This window comes from Neophocaena asiaeorientalis, unplaced genomic scaffold, assembly GCF_003031525.2.
Source record: "Neophocaena asiaeorientalis asiaeorientalis breed wild unplaced genomic scaffold, Neophocaena_asiaeorientalis_V1.1 scaffold93, whole genome shotgun sequence".
Classification (NCBI taxonomy): Eukaryota; Metazoa; Chordata; class Mammalia; order Artiodactyla; family Phocoenidae; genus Neophocaena; species Neophocaena asiaeorientalis.
The window spans coordinates 3,563,187-3,583,189 of NW_020174273.1; the positions used below are offsets into that span (position 1 = coordinate 3,563,187).

Genomic DNA, 20,003 nt, shown 5'->3' on the forward strand with positions numbered 1-20,003 from the left:
GAAAAGTTAAAAATAAAGGCTTGTTTTGTTAACATTAAAAAAAAAATGTGGGGGAAAACCGCATGCCTAGGAATCAATGAAACAAAATATTTGTGATCACGTCTTACATCTGGTTGACATTGGGCCTGGAATCAGAGGACAGGCCAAGTTCCCGCTCTGCCACTCACCAGCAGTGGGACCTTGGGTTCATCACGTAACTTCTTAGCTTCTTCAAGTATAAAATAGAGATAATATCAGTTCTGTCTACCTTACATGGCTGTTGGGAGGAGCTAATGAAACAATGACAGTGAGAGGGCTTTGCAAACTATGGTGCCAAATAAATGTACACGTTGAAAGGAAGAGAATTCCAAGTCTATAAGGCCTCTGAAGGCAGGTTCTAGGTGTGATTCACGTCTGTATCCTCCACCAGGTCTAGCTGCATCATTCATACAGTAGATGTAAAGATGACCATTGGTTGTTCCTATGGCTGCCTTGCATCTGAACGTCTTTACCACATTTGGGGAGTTCCTCATCATGGGTCTTGGGAACAGAGCCCACCTCCCAGGAGAGAAGATGCAAGAAGCATGTCCCTCACCAGTCTAGCGGCTCTGGAGCAACCCGTACACTCACGCTTCATTCATCAGAGGCACTGCCTTGACTTTGAATCCAGAAGCAGTGATACTAAGAAGCAGGGATTATGGTAGCGGCCCCGAGATGAAGGAGGAGCTAGGGCTTGCAAGCAGCACCCAGCATCCAACCCCAGTGGATGAGCATCAAAAGCTGAAGTGTCTAGGACACGGCAGAGGCAGTGGCCGCAGAGGCAGCCATATTCTGACCTTTGTTCCTCCTGCAAAGCATCCACACTTGGCTCTCAGCTCTCCTGGCATTTCTTTGAGCAATCCAGGATCCCTTTAATAAATTCTTCTTCTGAGCTCCCCTGGTGGCACAGTGGTTAAGAATCCACCTGCCAATGCAGGGGACATGGGTTCAAGCCCTGGTCTGGGAAGATCCCACATGCCGTGGAGCAACTAAGTCCATGCGCCACAACTACTGAGCCTGCGCTCTAGAGCCCGTGAGCCACAACTACTGAGCCTGCAAGCCACAACTACTGAGGCCTGCATGCCTAGAGCCCGTGCTCCACAACAAGAGAAGCCACCACAGTGAGAAGCCCGCGCACTGCAACACAGAGTAGCCCCCGCTCGTCACAACTAGAGAAAGCCCGTGTGCGGTAACGAAGACCCAACACAGCCAAAAATAAATTAATTAATTAATTAAATTTTTAAAAAATAAAATAAATTCTTTTGCTAAAATCTAAAATAGTAATAATAATATTGCCGTATTTTTGTATGGTGACAGGTGGTAACTAGACTTACCAGTCAGTAATCATTTTGAAATGTATAGAAATATTAAATTACTATGTTGTGTACCTGGAACTAACAGAGTGTTGTAGGTCAATTATACTTCAATAAAAGAAAGAAAGAGGGAAATATGAGACAGAGCACAGTTTTCACTCTTAGGTACTAACCAATAGTTTCAATTTTTAAGAGACTATTAAAAGTCCAGACCCTTGTTTCTGACTGCAACAACTAAGAGCAACAGAGCACAAAGCAATATGAACAAACCTTAAAAACAATGCTCAATAAAAAATAAGAAACAAAACAAGTTAATACAGAGCCATTGACATTCATGGAAAATACATGCAAAAACAATAACACAGAGTTTGCCAGAACATACTTGAACAAAATAATACATATGGAACCCATTAAAATGGTTTTCTATGCAGAGGAATGGGAGTGGAGAATGGGGACCCAAATGCGTAAGTAAACAAAACAAGAAAGGTGTTTTACACAAATTAATAGTGCGAATGTACCACACACCAGGAGTCAAATTGACTCAGGCCTCTGTACTGCCGGCTCCCCAAGGAATATCTGGACCTCGTTAGTATCAGAGCTTCACTGTCCTTCAGAGTTCAGACCTCAGGGGGGAATGGGCAGGTTGGCTGAGGTTGGATGTAGTCAGCTTCTCTAGTATTTCTCTCATGTTTCTCTTTTCTTCTATGACTCACAGTGATGTCTCTGGCTCTTCCAGGGTTGGAGAAGTGGGGAGCAGTAGGAGGCAGAAAAAGTCTTATTCAACTGAATACAGCCATTATCCTGCAATGGTACTCCCTGTACGTGGTCCTGTCCTGATGTTGACTCCTCTCAAGAGAAGCTCTTATGTCCCTTATAGTAGGGGTCCCCAACCCCCGGGCCGCAGACCGGTGCTGGTCCGCGGCCTGTTAGGGTCCGGGCTGCACAGCAGGAGGTGAGCAGGGGGGCCAGCGAGTGAAGCTTCATTTGCCTCTCCCCATCATCCCCCATTGCTCGCATTACATTACCTCCTGAACCATTCCCCCCATCACTCGCATTACAGCTTGAACAAACATCCCCCAACCCATGCATGGAAAAATCGTCTTCCACGAAACCGGTCCCTGGTGCCGAAAAGGTTGGAGACCGCTGCCTTATAGGACCTGTCTCTGAAGATACATCTCAAAGAATTAAACATGATTTAAATATAAAATGAAAGACTAACTTGCCTAAACCCCAGCACCTATTGCCCAAAGAATAAAAGAGGAAATACATATACAGCTTTTGACCCAGTTGCTTTTATTTATTTATTTTTTTTTATTTTTTGGCTGAATCGGGTCTTAGTTATGGCACGCGGGATCTTTTGTTGCAGTGCGCGGGCTTCTCTCTAGTTGTGATGTGTGGGTTTTTTTTTTCTCTCTCCAGTTGTGGCACGCGGGCTCCAGAGTGCATGGGCTCTGTAGTTTGCGGCACGTGGGCTCTCTTGTTGAGCGGTGCGGGGTGGTAGTGGTGGCACGTGGGCTTAGTTGCCCTGCAGCATGTGGGATCTTAGTTCCCTGACCAGGAATCGAACCCACATCTCCTGCGTTGGAAGGTGGATTCTTTACCACTAGACCACCGGGGAAGTCCCGACCCAGTTGCTTTTGATCTAATGTGCTTTTAAGAGAGCCAGCATAAGCTGGTTGTATGATCATATAATAATTATAGGAACCATTTAATGAACACTTGCTACAATACTCCTCATTTAATACACACAACGACTCTGTGACACAGATTCAGTTACTATCCCCATTTCATAGAAAAAGAAACAGAATGTAAGAGAGGTCACAAAGCCAACATGCAATGTTACTTGGATTAAAATCTTGTGCTTCCTATTTCAAAATCATGTTCTTGGCCACTGCATTTTGTGTACATAAGCAGTTGTACTTGGCAGCGGGGATAGCAGAGGAGAGGTAATAGCACTGCCCCTGGGGATGATGATCCGACAGTAAAAGAACTGTATGACTTCTTTAAGAGGCCTCAAGTCACTCAGCAATAAATGGAGAAAATAACTGCCTCTTTATCAGGCGAAGTAATGGGAGGTAAGACCAGTTTCACCTCGTGATTTTACTGCAAAGGAAGTGGCTAAGCCACATCTGCCAATAGGTGTGGATGGAAACAGGAGGCCACTTACAGAGTGTAGCTTCGGTGGGTAGCCCAGCTGCGCCTGCCTCATCTATACAATGGACATAACAATAATAGTATTCCCCCCTAGGGTGGTTGTGAGGATTCAATGCAGTAATATATGTAATAGATTTGCAACACTGCTTGACAGATAACACTCACTGTCTAAACACTAGCTACTTACTCTTGGTATTAAAGATAGAAAATTGGGGGAGTTCCCTGGCAGTCCAGGGGTTAGGACTCTGCACTCTCACTGTCGAGGGTTCAGTCCCTGGTCGGGGAACTAAGATTCCTGCAAGCCGCGAGGCGCAGCTAAAAATATATATAGATGAAGATAGAAACTTGGCTACTAGGGATCTCTGTGGCCTTAAATACATGTAAGCTCCAGGCGATGGGGAGAGGCTTGCACTCATCTTGGCTTTCTCTCAGTAGGTGTTTAGTTTGGAATATGAGCTAGCTATCGTCCTGGCCAATAGAAAGCAGAGTTCAGAGGGGATATGACAGGGATGGAGAAATAAGATGTCAGGAAATAATAATAACTCCTAATTTTTACCATTTCTATGGTCAAAGATGGCATTTAGAGTATACCAATTTGGTCTTGGTCATCCTCACAATTATCTGGAATATGGTTAACAAGTGTCCTTGTCTTAGCCTTCATCCCCACCTCTGTTAAAAGACAATAAAGAGGAGTGAGGATTCCTGCTGTGGCAATCTGACCCCAGAGCCCAACTTCCTAACCTTTGCTCTCACTACTTCTCAAGGGGCAACCACTGAGAGCCAGACATCAAGGTAGGGTGTCAACAGGGCTGGGGCCATTGTGGCTCACAGGCTCAGTAGTTGTGGCTCATGGGCTCAGTAGTTGTGGCTTGCGGGCTCTAGAGCACAGGCTCAGTAGTTGTGGTGCACAGTTGCTCTGTGGCATGTGGGATCTTCCCTGACCAGAGCTCGAACCTGTGTCCCCTGCGTTGGCAGGCGTATTCTTAACTACTGCACACCAGGGAAGCCCCGTGAAGGCTCTTCTTACATTAAGATCTGAAATGATTTCCTCCTTGCAGAAGTTATTTTTTGCAAATGGCATAAATACATGATTATGACATTGGTCTTGAAATGCACTGCAGCGCTCCCTCGGTTCTGCCCAAGTCCGTGCAACCTGGAGCATGTCTCTAACATGGGATGAAGTGCCGGTCCTCTCAACTTCATGGAGTTGTCAGCAGCAAAAGAGGTCATGGAAGTGACCAGTGACTTGTAAACAGTACAGGGCAAAACGAACCTGAGGGGATATCGTCAGCTATAGAAGAGAGGCCATGTGTTGTGTGCAAGATTAATACTGCCTATTGTTCTGATACTTCATTGGGAGCCTTGTGGAGGTCATCACACAATTGTGTATGTCACCACTGAGCAATGTGGAAAGAATAGTGGGCAGAGATTGCCCAATCTACCTGTTTCTAGTCCCAGAAAGGATTGGATTTATTTCCATGGTCCTTCCTAGATCTAAAATCCAGACTCTGCCTGCCCCTTAGAACTAGAAGGAACCTTAATATTCATGGAGGTTCTGAGTCGGCCTCCTACTGCAGGACCCTGTGTGACTCCCTTGATGCCGCTGCTGGAACGGCAGTGAATAGGTGCTCAGTAAATGCATGTTGACTGATGGACCAGCTGGGCCTCTCATTCCTCATCTGCAAAATTAAGGAGGATGGCAGACATGACATCTGAAGTAATTTGAAAGTTTGAATGTTCAGAATTTGGGTGCAATTCAAAAATGCTGTCAGAGTGGAAATGGAATTCTAGGGAGATTGCTTAACTATGAAGCAGCAAGCAGGTCATGTGGAGGCAAAGCTCTGGTCATCCTATTCCCTGGAAGCCTTAAGGATCTCCTTCTCAATGCAAATCAAAACTACAGTGAGGTACAACCTCACGCTGGACAGAATGGCCATCATTAAAAAGTCTACAAATAACAAATCCTGGAGAGGGTGTGGAGAAAAAGGGAACGCTCCTACACTGTTGGTGGGAATGTAAATTGGTGCAGCCACTATGGAAAACAGTATGGAATTTCCTCAAAAAACTAAAAATAGAGTTGCCATATGATCCAGCAATGCCATTCCTGGGCATATATCCAGATGAAACTCTAATTTGAAAAGATACATGCACCCCTATATTCATAGCAGCACTATTCACAATAGCCAAGACATGGAAACACCTAAATGTCCATCGACAGTTGAATGGATAAAGAAGATGTGTTACATATATACAATGGAATATTACTTAGCCATCAAAAAGAACGGAATAATGCCATTTGCAGCAATATGGATAGACCTAGAGATTATCACACTAAATGAAGTAAGTCAGAAAGACAAAGACAAGTACCATATGATATCACTTATATGTGGAATCTAAAATATGACACAAATGAACTTATCTACAAAACAGAAACAGACTCACAGCCATAGAGCATAGACTTGTTGCCAAAGGGTTGGGGGAGGGATGGATTGGGAGTTTGGGATTAGCAGATGCAAACTATTATATAGAGAATGGATAAACAACAAGGTCCTACTGTATAGCACAGAGAACTGTATTCAATATCCTGCCATAAACCATAATGGAAAAGAACATGAAAAAGAATGTATACATATGTATAACTGAGTCACCTTGCTGTACAGCAGAAATTAACACAACATTGTAAATCAACTATACTTCAATAAAATTAAATTAAAAAAGAAGAATTTCCTTCTCTAACTAGCTTGCCCTCATTCTTATTCTCATTCTCTCACTTCTCTCCCTCTCTCTCTCTTAGTTCTACATGGAAATCTGCTCAGAAATTTCTCTTTTGAACCAAATGGGGATTACTTGTAAATCCACTGGTGAGTTGACTGAGAACAAATATTTTGATGAAAAGACTTTTAAAAATCTGAATTTTTTTCTAGTTTAATTTTATTTATTTGAAGTTATTACAAAATAATGGCTATACTTCCCTGTGCTGTACAATATACTCTTGTAGCTTATTTATTTTATACATAGTAATTTGTATCTCTTAACCCGCTACCTCTATCTTAAACCTACCCCTCTCTCCCCCACTGGTAACCACTACTCCATTCTCTATATTTGTGAGTCTATTTCTGTTTTGTTACATTCATTCGTTTTATTTTTTAGATCCCACATACAAGTGATATCATATAATATCTGTCTTTCTCTGACTTATTTCACTAAGCATAATACCCTCTAGGTCCATCCACATTGTTGCAAATGGCAGAATTTCATTCTTTTTTATGGCTGAGTAGTATTCCATTGTATATATATACCACATCTTTATCCATTCACCTATTGATGGACACTTAGATTGCTTCCATACCTTGGCTGTTGTAAATAGTGCTGCTATGAACACTGGTGTGCATGTATCTTTTTGAATTAGTGTTTTCATTTTCTTCCAATATTTTCCCAGCAGTGGAATTCCTGGATCACATGGTAGTTCTATTTTTAGCTTTTTGAAGAACCTCCATACTGTTTTCCATCGTAGCTGTACAAATTTACATTCCCACCAACAGTGCACAAAGGTTCCATCTTCTCCACATCCTCACCAACATTTATTACTTGTTGACTTTTTGATGATAGGCATTCTGAAAGGTGTGAGGTGATATCTCATCGTGGTTTTGATTTGCATTTCTCTGATGATTATTGATGTTGAGCATCTTTTCATGTGCCTGTTGCCCATCTCTATACCTTCTTTGGAAAAATGTATATTCAGGTCTTTTGCCCATTTTTTGATTGGGTTGTTTGGTTTTTTTGATATTGAGTTTTATACATATATATATGTGTGTATATATATATATATATTTTTATCTTAACCCCTTATTGGTTATATCATTTGCAAATATTTTCTTCCATTCAATTGGTTGTCTTTTCATTTTGTTGATGGTTTCCTTTGCTGTGCAAAAGCTTTTAAGTTTAGTCAGGTCCCATTTATTTACTTCTGCTTTTGTTTCTTTTGCCTTAGGAGACAGTTCCAAAAAAATATTTCTACGTCTTATGTCAAAGAGTGTTCTGCCTATGTTCTCTTCTAGGATTTCAATGGTTTCAGGTCTTACATTTTAGGTCTTTAATTAAAATCTGAAAATTTTTTTGGAAATTATTTTTTAAATCTATATATCTGTGCATCACTAATAAGCTCAGAGTACTGTACAGCTATTTTTCGGTATCAACTCTTCTCAGCCCATAACCCTAAAGGTGACCGGGAAAGACAACCATCTCTCACTTTTTTAGAGAGGAGAAAGCAAGTCCCAGTGGAGTCTGTCCCACACTAAGCTGAATTTGCTTACAAAGATGTGGAACAAGCAGAGCTGAAAACCAACCCAGGAGAATGCATGTCTTTGAACCAAATCATCTCCAAATGCCCTGGGAAGTGCTTGCAGGCTTTGTTTGTGCTGCCAGCAAAAGAGAGACTTTTCACAAAAGGGCTGTTTTTCAAAGAACAACAAACGCTATTTTAAACTTGGGGGTGGGAGATCGTATCTGGACCGTTTACACAAGCGAGTGCTGGCTGACTGACATCTCACCCCAGGGTTTGCTCGTTCTGGCTTCCCAGGAAAGCAAAGGGACCTGCTTCTGATGGCTCTGGAAGTGAGCAACAAATGAGGTCTCCAGCAGTATTTGAACTTTGCAACGTAGGCAGAAACCCTCAACAAGGTCAGGCTGGTGATGTTTGCCACCCAAGTGGTCTTGGGCATTAAAGGGGGTCAGGAGGCTATGGAAGCTTCCCGAGACTTGAGCACTGTCAGCAGACACAGGACTTAATGGATGTTAACCCCGTGCTGTGTGTGTGTGTGTGTGTGTGTGTGTGTGTGTGTGTGTGTGTGTTGTCCCTATTATTGTTCTAGGACAATGCTGCTTGATTGTAAGAAGCCAACCTCTGGAGTGTGGCTACCTGGGTTTAAAACCTCACTCCACCATAGCTAAGCCCGTAAACTCCCCAAGCTTCAGTTTCTATGGGTGTAAAGCAGGGATGGTAACAGTGGTCCCTGCACCCCAGGCAGCTGTTGTCAGTGGTCAAGAGGCTGACACACCAGAGTGCCTTAGCAGTCCTGGCACATGGGACACACTCCAGCCATGCAGGTCATTGCTGCTGCCATGACTGTTTCCCCTCAGAAGTCCAACGAACTCCCCACCAAACAGGAAAGTGTGTCTGACCCTTGCAAGTCCAATACCAAAAAAAAAAAAAAAAAAAAACAGAGGCAACAATACCATCCTGCTCAGGGTGTTAGGTTTTAAAAATATATAATAATAACAACAAACAATAATAATAATAAATTTTCCATCACAACTCCTCCAATGCTTTCTATAGCATTGTAGAGTTCCATGAAATTCTGAAAGAGAAGCAGCCAGCTGTGACCAGCAAGACAGCACCGGGAAAGGTGTGCCCCTATGGTAGGAAATTTTCTCTAAAAGGTCTGTTATTTTTACAACACAGCCCTAAATCTTTCCAGGAAAACACAGCCAAGCTCACTCAGAGGAGGGTGGGGGGGTGGGGGGGGTGGAATCACATTTCCCCTTACCTCACCAGAAGTTTCAAACTAACTAAAAACATGGCAATGACTGCCAGTGGACAGTTGGAACTTTTTAAAAAAACATCATTTTCCGTTTTCAGCATCTGAAAAGTAGGGACTGAAACAGTGCAGCATTCAGAAGAGACAAAAGAGACAGTTGGGGGTGGTTCCGAGCTACCTCCAGAGTCTTCACTGCAGCATCCTCAGTGTAAAAGAGATGTGGATCCTCGCCTTTCGGTAAAAAGTAAGGAATCTACACCTTAAGCACTGAAATGCAAGATGCTCCCAGCCCAGATTTCCTCGCAACCAGCCAAACGTCTTTGCGGAGCTCAGCCGAGTGGGGGAAGGGAAAAGAGAGCAACCAACTTTGCTCGCGTCTTACCCCTGCGGTTTTCAAAGGAAATAAAGAAAAGCCACTAACCTTGCCTCCTGTCCGGGAAGAGCACAGGGCCCGGCTGAGGTTGTCTCCCATAGCAAAGGGCCCCCAAGTTTAGGAGCTGAGCCACCACGGAGAGCTTTGCAAGCCAGCTCCTCTGTGCACATGGCATGGTTCAGTTGTTGCGGAGAGAAAAGTCAACAAGTTTTAGCTCAAGAAATCAAGTCCTCGCCTGTGGCCGAGCAAGAAGATGCAGGGGTGCATGGTCCAGGAGTGGGGAGGGGGAAGCTACAAGGCTGCCCACGATCTCCCTTTGCTCTTTTAAGCAGAAAGGGGCTAGTTACCTTTCCGTCCCCTCCCTCCTCCCGAAAGTGGAGTGATTCAGCTGACAGCGTCTGCTTTCCGTGGGGTGCGGAATGGGTCAGAGCGGGAGGGCGCAGCCCACCCCCGATCCCCACCCCTCTGCCTTGGACGCCAGGCCTCCTCGCAGACAGCTCCGCGCATCTTCCTCCGGGACTCCCACCCCCGCGCTCCGCCGGCCCCGCCCAGAGCCCGGCCAAGCCGGCCAAATAGGGGAGCCCCGGGGAGAGTCACCCAGGGCGGGACTCCGAGTGAGAGGCCCCCCCAGGCCAGCCCCTCATACAGGGCGCAGGGATGGGGCAGAGAGGACCCCACTCCCTGACCCTCCTCAGCTCAGTGCTGCCCCCTTTCCGGCCTTTCCCGGTTCCCGAACTTTTCCCACCATTGCTCTACCAAGGCTCCTCAGCCGGTCTCTGCGACTCTCTTCCAGGCCCGGCTAGGGCTTTCATTTGAAAAAGTAACAAGCAATTTTTCTCTTTGCCAAGTCACACAAAGGGAAATGGTCTGTTCAAATGCTAGTTCAACCCTGGACAAGTCCCTTCATCTGTACCATGAGGCTATGCATAGGACCACAGGACCATGAGCCACTCTGAGTCTGCAGGTCTCTCTAGTGCTTTTCTAATTTCCTAAGCCTACCTCCACTCACCCAAAAGGAAACCCGGAGAGCAGAGGAAGTTAGTCAGCCCAAGAAGGTGTCAAGGTATTTCTGCAGTTCGCCTGCACAGGCTGTCCTCGGAAGGGGAAACCATTCAGGGGCTCAAGCTTTACCTCAACGAGCTAATGCTGCCAGCTAGGGTGCTTGTGAGGCATCCTGAGAACTTCCTGGGATAATCCAGCCAAGGTTTTCACCTCTGGGCTGAAACAGGCCTCCTTACTCCATTCAGAAGGAATTTGGCCCCATATTGATTCTCCATGGCTTCCAGCCATCCATATGTGCTCAGTGAGAGGAGGGGGGTAGGGTACCAACTCATCCAACCTTGCCCATGGCCAGTGCAGCCAAGTCAAACAGTGATCCAAGTACAAGGTGGTACTCACAAGCCTGGGGCGGGCAGTCTGAAGGACTTCAGACTGGATACATACACACCACGACATTTCAAGGGGTAGGTATAAGACTCCTGTTATTGCCATTACAAATTCCCAAAAGTTTGGTGACTCAAAACAACACAAATTTAGTATCTTCCAGTTCTGGTGGTCAGAAGTCTGAGATGGGTCTCCCTAGGCTAAATCAAGGCATTAGTCCAGCTGCATTCCTTTCTGGAGGCCCTTTTCTTTCCTTGCCGCCATTTTCAACACCAGTAAGGGCCAGTTGGGTCTCTTAAGTCACATCATCCTGACACTATCCCTTTTTCTTCCCTTTTCCATTTATAAGGACCCTTGTGATTATGTTGGCTCCACCCAGATTATCCAGCTTAATCTTTTTATCTTATAGTTGCTGATTAGCAGCCTTAATTCCATCTGCAACCTTACCCGCTTTGCCATACATTACAGGTTATATTGTGCTGTCATAGGCCAGTCATAGAACTGCTCTGAGCCTCTTGTCCTGTTACATAAATACTAGGCAAGAAGAGCATAGCTTGAGTCCAAAGGGGATACAGAGAAGACAGGCATGTCCAGTGAAATGTCATGAAGACCCAACAGCAGGGCAGTTGCAAAGGCACTGAAGAACCACTTTGGGCTAGAACTCTTTGTTTCTTTCCCTCTTCTCCTCTTCCCCTCCCCCTTGCCCTTCTCCTCCTCCTCTTCTTCCTCCTTCTGTTTCTTCTTCTTTTTTCTTTTTTTTTTTTTCGCTGTACGCGGGCCTCTCACTGTTGCGGCCTCTCCCTTTGCGGAGCACAGGCTCCGGACGCGCAGGCTCAGTGGCCATGGCTCACGGGCCCAGCCGCTCCGCGGCATGTGGGATCTTCCCGGACCAGGGCACGAGCCCGTGTCCCCTGCATCAGCAGGAGGACTCGCAACCACTGCGCCACCAGGGAAGCCCCATTTTTTTTTTTTAAATTGAAGTCTAGCTGATTTACAATGTTGTGTTTGTTTCAAGTGTACAGCAGAGTGATTCAGTTATACATATATATATATATTCTTTTTCAGGGTCTTTTCTCTGCTTTTTTTTTTTTTTCCAAGTACTGTGGAAGCGACTCACATAATTGCACCTACTGGTGCAACTATCAATTCACGTCTCCAATTTCAGCAAGTTTTCAACATGGCTCAGCACATATATGCATCCTGCTATTATTCCAAGACTGAGTTCCTCTTACTCTCTCCAGAATTTATAAAATTCCTCCAAAGGCTGGTGTTACCTCAGGGTAGAGGGAAGAATTAATCCTGCTCAACTTTTCCTCTGCTCAGTGGGAAAAGGAAACAAATCCTTTTGGTGACCAAAGTTGGTAGCAATAAAAAAGCCAACTGCCTTTCCTGATATGTCCTCTATAGAAAGCACAGCTGTGAAGCAGTGCATAGTCTCCAAAATATCCCATGGCTGATGCAAATATGCTACCATTGAAGAAAAACTACAAACACATGTAAAATCCAACTGTTAAATAAGAGGTAGGAACAGCAAACATTTACTACATGCTGACTATTTACTGGGCATTGCCCTGTATCTGCATTACTTTATTTAATCTTCACAAAAACCTATTAATTAGGCAGGTAATATTATTATCTTTGCATTGCAGATGAGAAAACAGACACTGAAAGGTTAATAACTGCCTAGGATCACATCACTGTGAAGTAGAAAGCTAGGATGAAGCAGTGAAGGTCAGAGAAATGAAAAGACTTAGCCAAGACACCAGGCAGAATCAAATATAGATCTGTCTCACTTACTTGTAATGTCTTCATCCACAGAGAGTGAAGGGACTAATACCAACATATAGACATTATCATAGTGTCTCAGGTAGTGGTTTAGTTCTTATGGTAAAGTGTTTTCCATGTAAAAAAACAAACAGACAAAATATCTAAAATGCTTCACAAAGAGTTTCCTCTGTTACATAAGCAAATAAGGCATAAAAAATTCATACTTTCCTTAAAAACCTGTAGAAGAACAAGGGATGGCTGAAATTCAAGGAAAATTAGCTCAAGGCATTTTTCAAAGCTGTCATTAACACTGGAAAGACAAAAAACTGACATCAGCCAAGAAAACCAAGCCTGACTTGGCCCCAAGTATCACAAATGAATATGCCACAAAAAGAGAATTAACATCTGTTAATCCTACCCAAATACCACAACCACCACCTCATAACGGCAATCATAGTATCACACTCTATAGTTTACAAAGCTCTTTTCGTAAGCCAAGTCAGAGGATGGAAGGGAGAAGAGTCTTCCTCTGAGGTTTTTGAGCATAGTTAGACCTCAACTGTGCTTGGAAGTCAAAAAACATTACCTTCAAAAATCATACATTTTAATATTGTTGTTACAAGTACTATTTTCTTTTAAACCTCTCTGCAGTCCTTGAAAGAAGATGGAGATGGTATCTGTAACCCTCAGGACTGTCAGTTCACTTTTATTCTTCCACCCACTTGTATTCAACGTATAATTGGATCAATAATAAGCACTGCCCACTCTGTACATTCCCAACACCCAGGGAGTTTGTCTTCCTGGCTCAATTTGAAGACCCTAGAATCTACTCATTGCAGATTTTGTAAAACTACTTGGCTTTGTATTAAGTGAATGCCATTGGACAATTCCTCAGATATTATAATTAATCCATTTGATTAAAGAAACAATGTCCTGCCAATGCCCCTTTGAAAGCCATGGCCGAGAAGGCTATGGATGCCTGATTATTAAAACATACTATTGGCTGAAAGAAAACAGTGCATCTCAGAAAAATAATGTGTAGCACTTGGATCAAAATGTTGCAGCAAATTGTAAGTAACATCAGTTTGGGGTCAACTGAAGCCTAATCAAAATGAAATGTAACAAGGGTTTACTAGGGTTGGTGGAAGGAGATCCACATGGGTGGTCTGCCAGAGGGAGCCCAGGTGGGGTGAGGGGGGGATAGGGCTTGTGGAAAGGGGTCAGAGCCTCAGCAGTGTAAAAAGGACATCCGTGTAGGATAGCTGCCCAACCCATTGTATCAGAGCCAGAGCAGAGTGAGAAGGACACCCCCCTAAGAGGGGATGTCCCAGCAGGGTGTTGAAATACTGGCAGGGTAAGGAGGTGTGGGGTGATGGTGGCAACTGAGGCAGTGACTGGATGTTGGTTACATACAGGGGGATTGATTAAATAAGTTAACACAGCAAGGATAATGGGAGTCAAGTTTCTCACTGCCAGTGAAGAGAAGTACCAGTCTGAGAAAAGAAAAAAGTAGAATGAACTCTGTGATGTTGTATTGTAACTGAATCCATAGTTGGAACCCATAGCTGTTGATGTATGTATCGATGTATACAGAAATAAAGATATAAATGTGCATGTGTTACGTATATGTGTGTATGCCTACATATATTCCCTAGGCCTGTCCGTTTGAGTATGTTGGAGCAACAACACCCCAAAAGCAATGAACACGTCTGACACTCAGATCTCGGATTCTAAATACCATTCTCCTCTAAAGGAACTAGGACTCCTTAAAGAAATGGCTTAGAGAAAACAGAAGATGAGCCTGGATCATTTTATTGCTCAAAAAACAAAAAGACAAAAAAAAACACCAAAAGCCAACAACAACAAAGAAAGACTCAAAGAAAGATGAGAGCACATCAAAAGGAGAGAGGAGCTAGCATGAAAGAACACCCACTAGCCAAATCTGGGAAAGTTTAAGCAAAAATACACAATAGTAATAAATTATTAGACATAAAATAAGAACCATGAATCCATACTGATACAAATAGATAAATGAATAGAAAGGTCGATGATGGACAGAATCTTTATATAATTGTAAAGTACCTCCTCCCAAATATTTATTCATTATAAAGTACTCAAAAGAGTAGAGTGCAGAAGCCTAGCAGGTATCACCTTAATCGAGTTAACAAAGTAAACAGAATCGGTGAGGTGGGAAATCAAAACTGCACACTCCCTGATAGGCTTCAGTGAGAACATCACTTGTGCGAAACCTCTGCCAGAGATATATAGCCTGAATCTAACAACACGGAAACATCAGACAAACCAAAATTGAGGGACATTCTACAAAATAGCTGGCTTTTTACCTTCAAAAGGCCATGAAAATCAAAAGAAAACTGAAAAACTCTTCTCGATTGAAGGAGACCAAAGAGATATGACAACTAAATGCAAGACATGAGTCTGAATAGGATCCTTTTGTTACAAAAGACATTGTTGGATCAATTAGTGAAACTTGAAAGGGGACAGAGGATTGGATGGTAGTACTGTTTCACTTAATTTCCTGATTGTGGTGGTTTTGTAGAAGAATGTCCTTGTTTGTTAGAGGTATATACCTTAAAGTATCAATATTTGAAGGTGATGAGACATCTAGTTGACAACTTAAATAATTTAGAACACAAAATGTTTTCTGCTTTTTTTTTAACTTCTCTTCCAACTTTTCTGTAAGTTTGAGATTGCTTCTAAATAAAAAACATCAAATGTAACAATCTGTTCTCATTCTTTAAAATAATTTAACACTTGGTGGAGATGCTATAGAACTGGGAATTAGAGAAGTCTAATAATGAGAGGTTAGTAGTCAATTAAGTGCCCACGTATGGTAGTCTCTGAGCACCCATGCTGACAGCTGTGGCTGTTACCATTGTCAGACTGGTCCTATGTTGGTTCTGAACCACATGAGCACCAGTCCTTTTCTATCACTCTGCCTTAAAGATTAAGCCTGAGTTAAAGAATAGTGTGCTCATTGTTCCCAAAGAGAGGAAGAAATTAGGGATGGAATGTATCAGGGAACCTTTGAATACTACTACCTTAGCAAAAAGAGAATACCTCATTTATTCATTCAACAAATAGTTATTGATTGCAGTATCTATTATAGCATAGTTATATGCTATAATATAGTATATTATAGCAATGAAGGAAATAGAGACTCTTTCCTCATGCTTGAATATGTCCTAGTTTGAGGTTGTGGGAATCAGGGGTAAAGGAAATAAACAAACAAACAAATATGTACTATGTAAGATAGTGATAAGAGCAGCAGAGAACAATTAGCAGGCTAAGGAGGACAGTGAGTCACTGAGAGGGGTGGGTTTCTATTTTATATAAGGGGGCCAAAAATGACCTCCCTACTAAGATGATATTAACAGAAACCTGAAAAAAATAAGATTGAGGAAAATAGCTATCTGGTAGAAGAATATTCCAGGCCAGGGAAACAGTAATAGCAAAGATCCTCAATTGGGAAGAAATATGCTAGGAGGACATGGAAAATTGAGGAGTGTGGTGTGGCTGGAGCACGCAGGCAAGGGGAGAGTGGTGGGAGAGGGAGAGAGGGGAAAGCATGAAGATCCCTAATGGGGACTTTAAATTTTACCCTGAGCAAATTAAGAAGCCATTGCTGGTTTTGAATAGAGAAGTGACTTAGGATTTACAAGGATCTCTTTGGTTGCTGGGTTGAGAATGGCTGTAGGGAGGGAAAGGCAGGAGCACAGAGAGCAGTTAGGAGGTTATTGAATTAACTCTGGTAAGAGATAATGGTGGGTTACATCAGGTGGTAGCAAAAGACATGGTGGGAATTACTCAGATTCTGGATTTATTTTGAAGGTAGATCCAACAAGACTTTCTAATGAATTGGATGTATGGTATAACAGAAAGAAAGAACTCAAGGATGATGACAAGGTTCAGAATTGCCAATAATTGAGATGAGGAAGATGGAAGGTAGAATAGGTTTGATAAGGGTGGGGAAATCAGAAGCTCAGTTGGAGACATGCTAAGATGTCTCTTAGACATTTGAAAGGAAATGTCAACAAGGCCATTGGATATACAAGTCTAGAGTTCAGAGAGGTTCAGATTGAAGGTGTACATATGGACATCATAGGTATATAGATGATATTGACAGCCATGAAATAGAATGTATGAATGTAGCAGAGAAGAAAAGAGGCATGAGGACTGTACTCTGGGTACTGTAGACTAAATATCTGTGTCTTCCCAAAATTTGTATGGTCAAATTCTAACCCCCAATGTGATGGCATTAGGAGGTGGAGTCTTTGGGAAGTGATTAGGTCATGAGAGCGGAGCCTTCTTGAATGGGATTAGCGTCCTTACAAAAGAGAACCCGGAGAGGCCCCTCCCTGATCCACAATGTGAGAACACAGCAAGAGATGGCTCTCTCTGAACCAGGAAGCATGTCTCACCAGACACTGAATGTTCCATTGCCTTGATCTTGGACTTCCCAAGCTCCAGGATTGTGAGAAATAAATATCTCTTATTTATAAGCTACCCAGTCTATGGTATGTTTGTTACAGCAGCCCTAATGGGTTAAAACATTGGTGGGGGGATGAAATAAAGAGGAATCAGCAAAGAAGACTGAGGGGTGGCCAACAAGGTAAGAAGAGAATCAGGAAAGTGTGGTACCTTCGAAATCAAGATATCACAGTGATTCACTAGCTCTAACTGGAGGTAAGGACAGGAGAGGAGTCCTTGCTCTCTATACCCACCTGTGTGGAAGAAAAAATGGAAGAAAGAGACCAAAGACTGAGTTTGTTCAGTTAAGAAGCAATAACTCCACCCACGGATATTGGTTGGCCAAAAAGTCCGTAACGGACTTTTTGGGAAAAAGTCTTACGGAAAAACCTGAACGAACTTTTCGGCCAATCCAATAACTGTAGCTCAGTCAAGGTCCTTGAAACCTGACCAAATTAGAAATTCTGTCATGGAGAGTGGTGTCAGGAAGGGATGGGAGTACCAAGGAATGTCCACAACCCTAGCTCACCTCACTCTTTACATTCTCTGAACATGCTGAGCTCAACCAGAGCCTATGAGTAGACTGGGCTGAGGTTCTCATCAGAGACCAGCTAAGTGTCAGTGTTTATCACTGTTCTTTGATCTCTTCCTGGGATCATTGAGAGCAGAACATCAACTGTGCCCTTAAGAAACTTTGAAGTGAGTAAATGAGATTAGTTCCGGTAACAATAAGGATATATAATAATAGTACCCACTCTTTTTTTTTTTTTGCTTTATTGAGGTATAACTAACACAAAATAAACTGAACATGTTTAAAGTATACCATGTCATGTGTTTGTACATACACACTTGTGAAACCATCACCACAATAAAATTTGACATGTACATGTGTGTGCAAGTGTGTGTGTGTATGTGTGTGTTTGTGTGTGTGTGTGTGTGTATGTGTCAGACCCGAAGTTTGCTCTTGCTCCTTTGTAATCCCTTCCTCCTGTCCCTACTTGCATCATCCCCAACCACAGGAAGCCACTGCCCTGCTTTCCTTCACTGGAGATTAGCATTTTCTAAAATTTTACATAATGGAGTCATATAGTATATACTCACTTTTATCTGTCTTCATTCACTCAGCATAATTATTTGTATGTTTTGTGTGCCAATACTCTGCTCCTTTTTATTTCTGCATAGTATTCCATCATATGGATCTACCACAATTTGTCTATTCATTCACTTTGTTATTAATTTATCTGCTAACCACTGGAAAAATGATGGAAATAAAGCTTAGTCATGGGCACCTCATCTAAAAGCAGGCAGATGTGTGCATACCACTAGTTCATGTTAGAGATCTTTCCTTGACATTTATGAAGGTCCCTAATTGCTCAAAAAAACTTTATTTCCATGGACAGTATATATTTCTCCTCAGGATGAAGTGCTTTAAAAGATACACATCAAAATAATGAAAAATCATCTTTGAAGTTGACCCTGGATTAAGATAAAAGATCTCTTGATGGTGTTGTAGAGATAAACTCCCCTGCCAGACCCAGGGAGAGGTTATCTTTACAGCCATGGGATGGGTCTTTGTAGCACTTTGATTCTCCAGAGCACGGATAGCCAGACTCAGTGCTCTCGCGAGGCCCGGGGGATGGCTGGCAGAGGGCAAGGTACTCTGCTAACACCTTTATCCACCCTGGTTGTTCTCTCCAAATGGTGCTGCCAGGGTTGCCTCCTTGGCAACGAGAAGGCCTCCTTTGTTGCTTCATAACCCTCTGAGTGTTGCTGATAACACAGACTCACACTATTAGTTACTTGTTTTGCTGTCCTGCTAAATCTGTACCAAGTCTCCTGAGAGGTCCCCAAGAGCAAAGGGTTGTATTGATTCAGTCACTGCTTCCTGCAGCGGCCGTGATCAGATTAAGGTGCTGCGATTCATCTTTTGAAGGGGAGAGAGGTGATATGTGTATGGATAGATGGATGGAGCCTTTGAAATCCAGTGTGAGAAAATTCAGTACACAGGCTATGTTTATTGAACATATGGCTTAGTGTGTAAGACAGGCAGAAGTCTATGAAAGACTTATAGGAAGAAGTGATGCTATCATGTGGTGAATTAAAAAGTGACAACTGAAGCTGCATTTCCTGCAGTGAGATTCAGGTTAATGAATCTTATGACTGGTTATGATTGATTTTCCACTTGATTATAAACTGAAGGTACAGACTATGTTTTATTTCTGCATTTCCCTCAAAGATAAAAATGGTAAATGAATATCTGATCAGAGGATGGGTGTGTGGGTGGGTGACTTACTGGAGAATATTCTGGGGAATGATCTGCCTTGATGACCATGGAAACGCCCTTCTGTTAAGAGTTGGCTTCCTCTCCTCAATCCCACCTGACCTTGGGAAATTGATTCTGGTCTTAGTATTAGACTATCCTCTCCTCTCTTCGCCCTCAGGAATAAGTACTCTCCTGTGCGTATTTGTTAAACGCAAACGTAACAATAGAGATCACCAGTCACTGCAGCAAGGAGGGGTTTGTTAGCACTGATACTTGTTACAACAGACAATATGTACCTCAGCAGAAGGTGGGGCAGCGGCCACTGCTCAGGGGACTGTGGCAGCGCTCTGAGCACCCCCTCTCTGTCACTTCTGCACGTGGTCCTGGCTCCAGCATCTAATCTTGGCACAGAGACAAGAAAGAAGAACCCCTGGCTGGCGCTCTGCTGGTGAGGATTTGGAAAGTGAAACCAACATCCCAGGTCCACAGGCAAATTTTTACTGGGGAGAAGGGGATACAATATCTACAATTTACTTCAAAATATTTTTTTATCAATAATATTGGTATGTATTACTTTTAATGTACACCCTAGAAAAACGATATGAACCTTGAGAAGGGTTAGGTAATATTTAATCAAGAGTTCATACTGGGACTTCCCTGGTAGCACAGTGGTAAGAATCTGCCTGCCAATGCAGGGGACACGGGTT

At 43.0% G+C, this 20,003-nt stretch overlaps 1 protein-coding gene across 2 annotated transcripts in view; it reads right to left on the reverse strand.

The window, feature by feature from the left end:
- Positions 1-9,570, reverse strand: part of ADAMTS12 (ADAM metallopeptidase with thrombospondin type 1 motif 12) — a 373,547-nt gene extending 363,977 nt beyond the window's left edge. For both annotated transcript variants that reach the window (XM_024755783.1, XM_024755782.1), the window contains exon 1: positions 9,444-9,570. In XM_024755783.1, coding sequence (XP_024611551.1) covers positions 9,444-9,570 — 127 coding nt within the window. The remainder of the gene's footprint in view (positions 1-9,443) is intronic.
- Between the last annotated feature and the right edge of the window lie 10,433 nt (positions 9,571-20,003).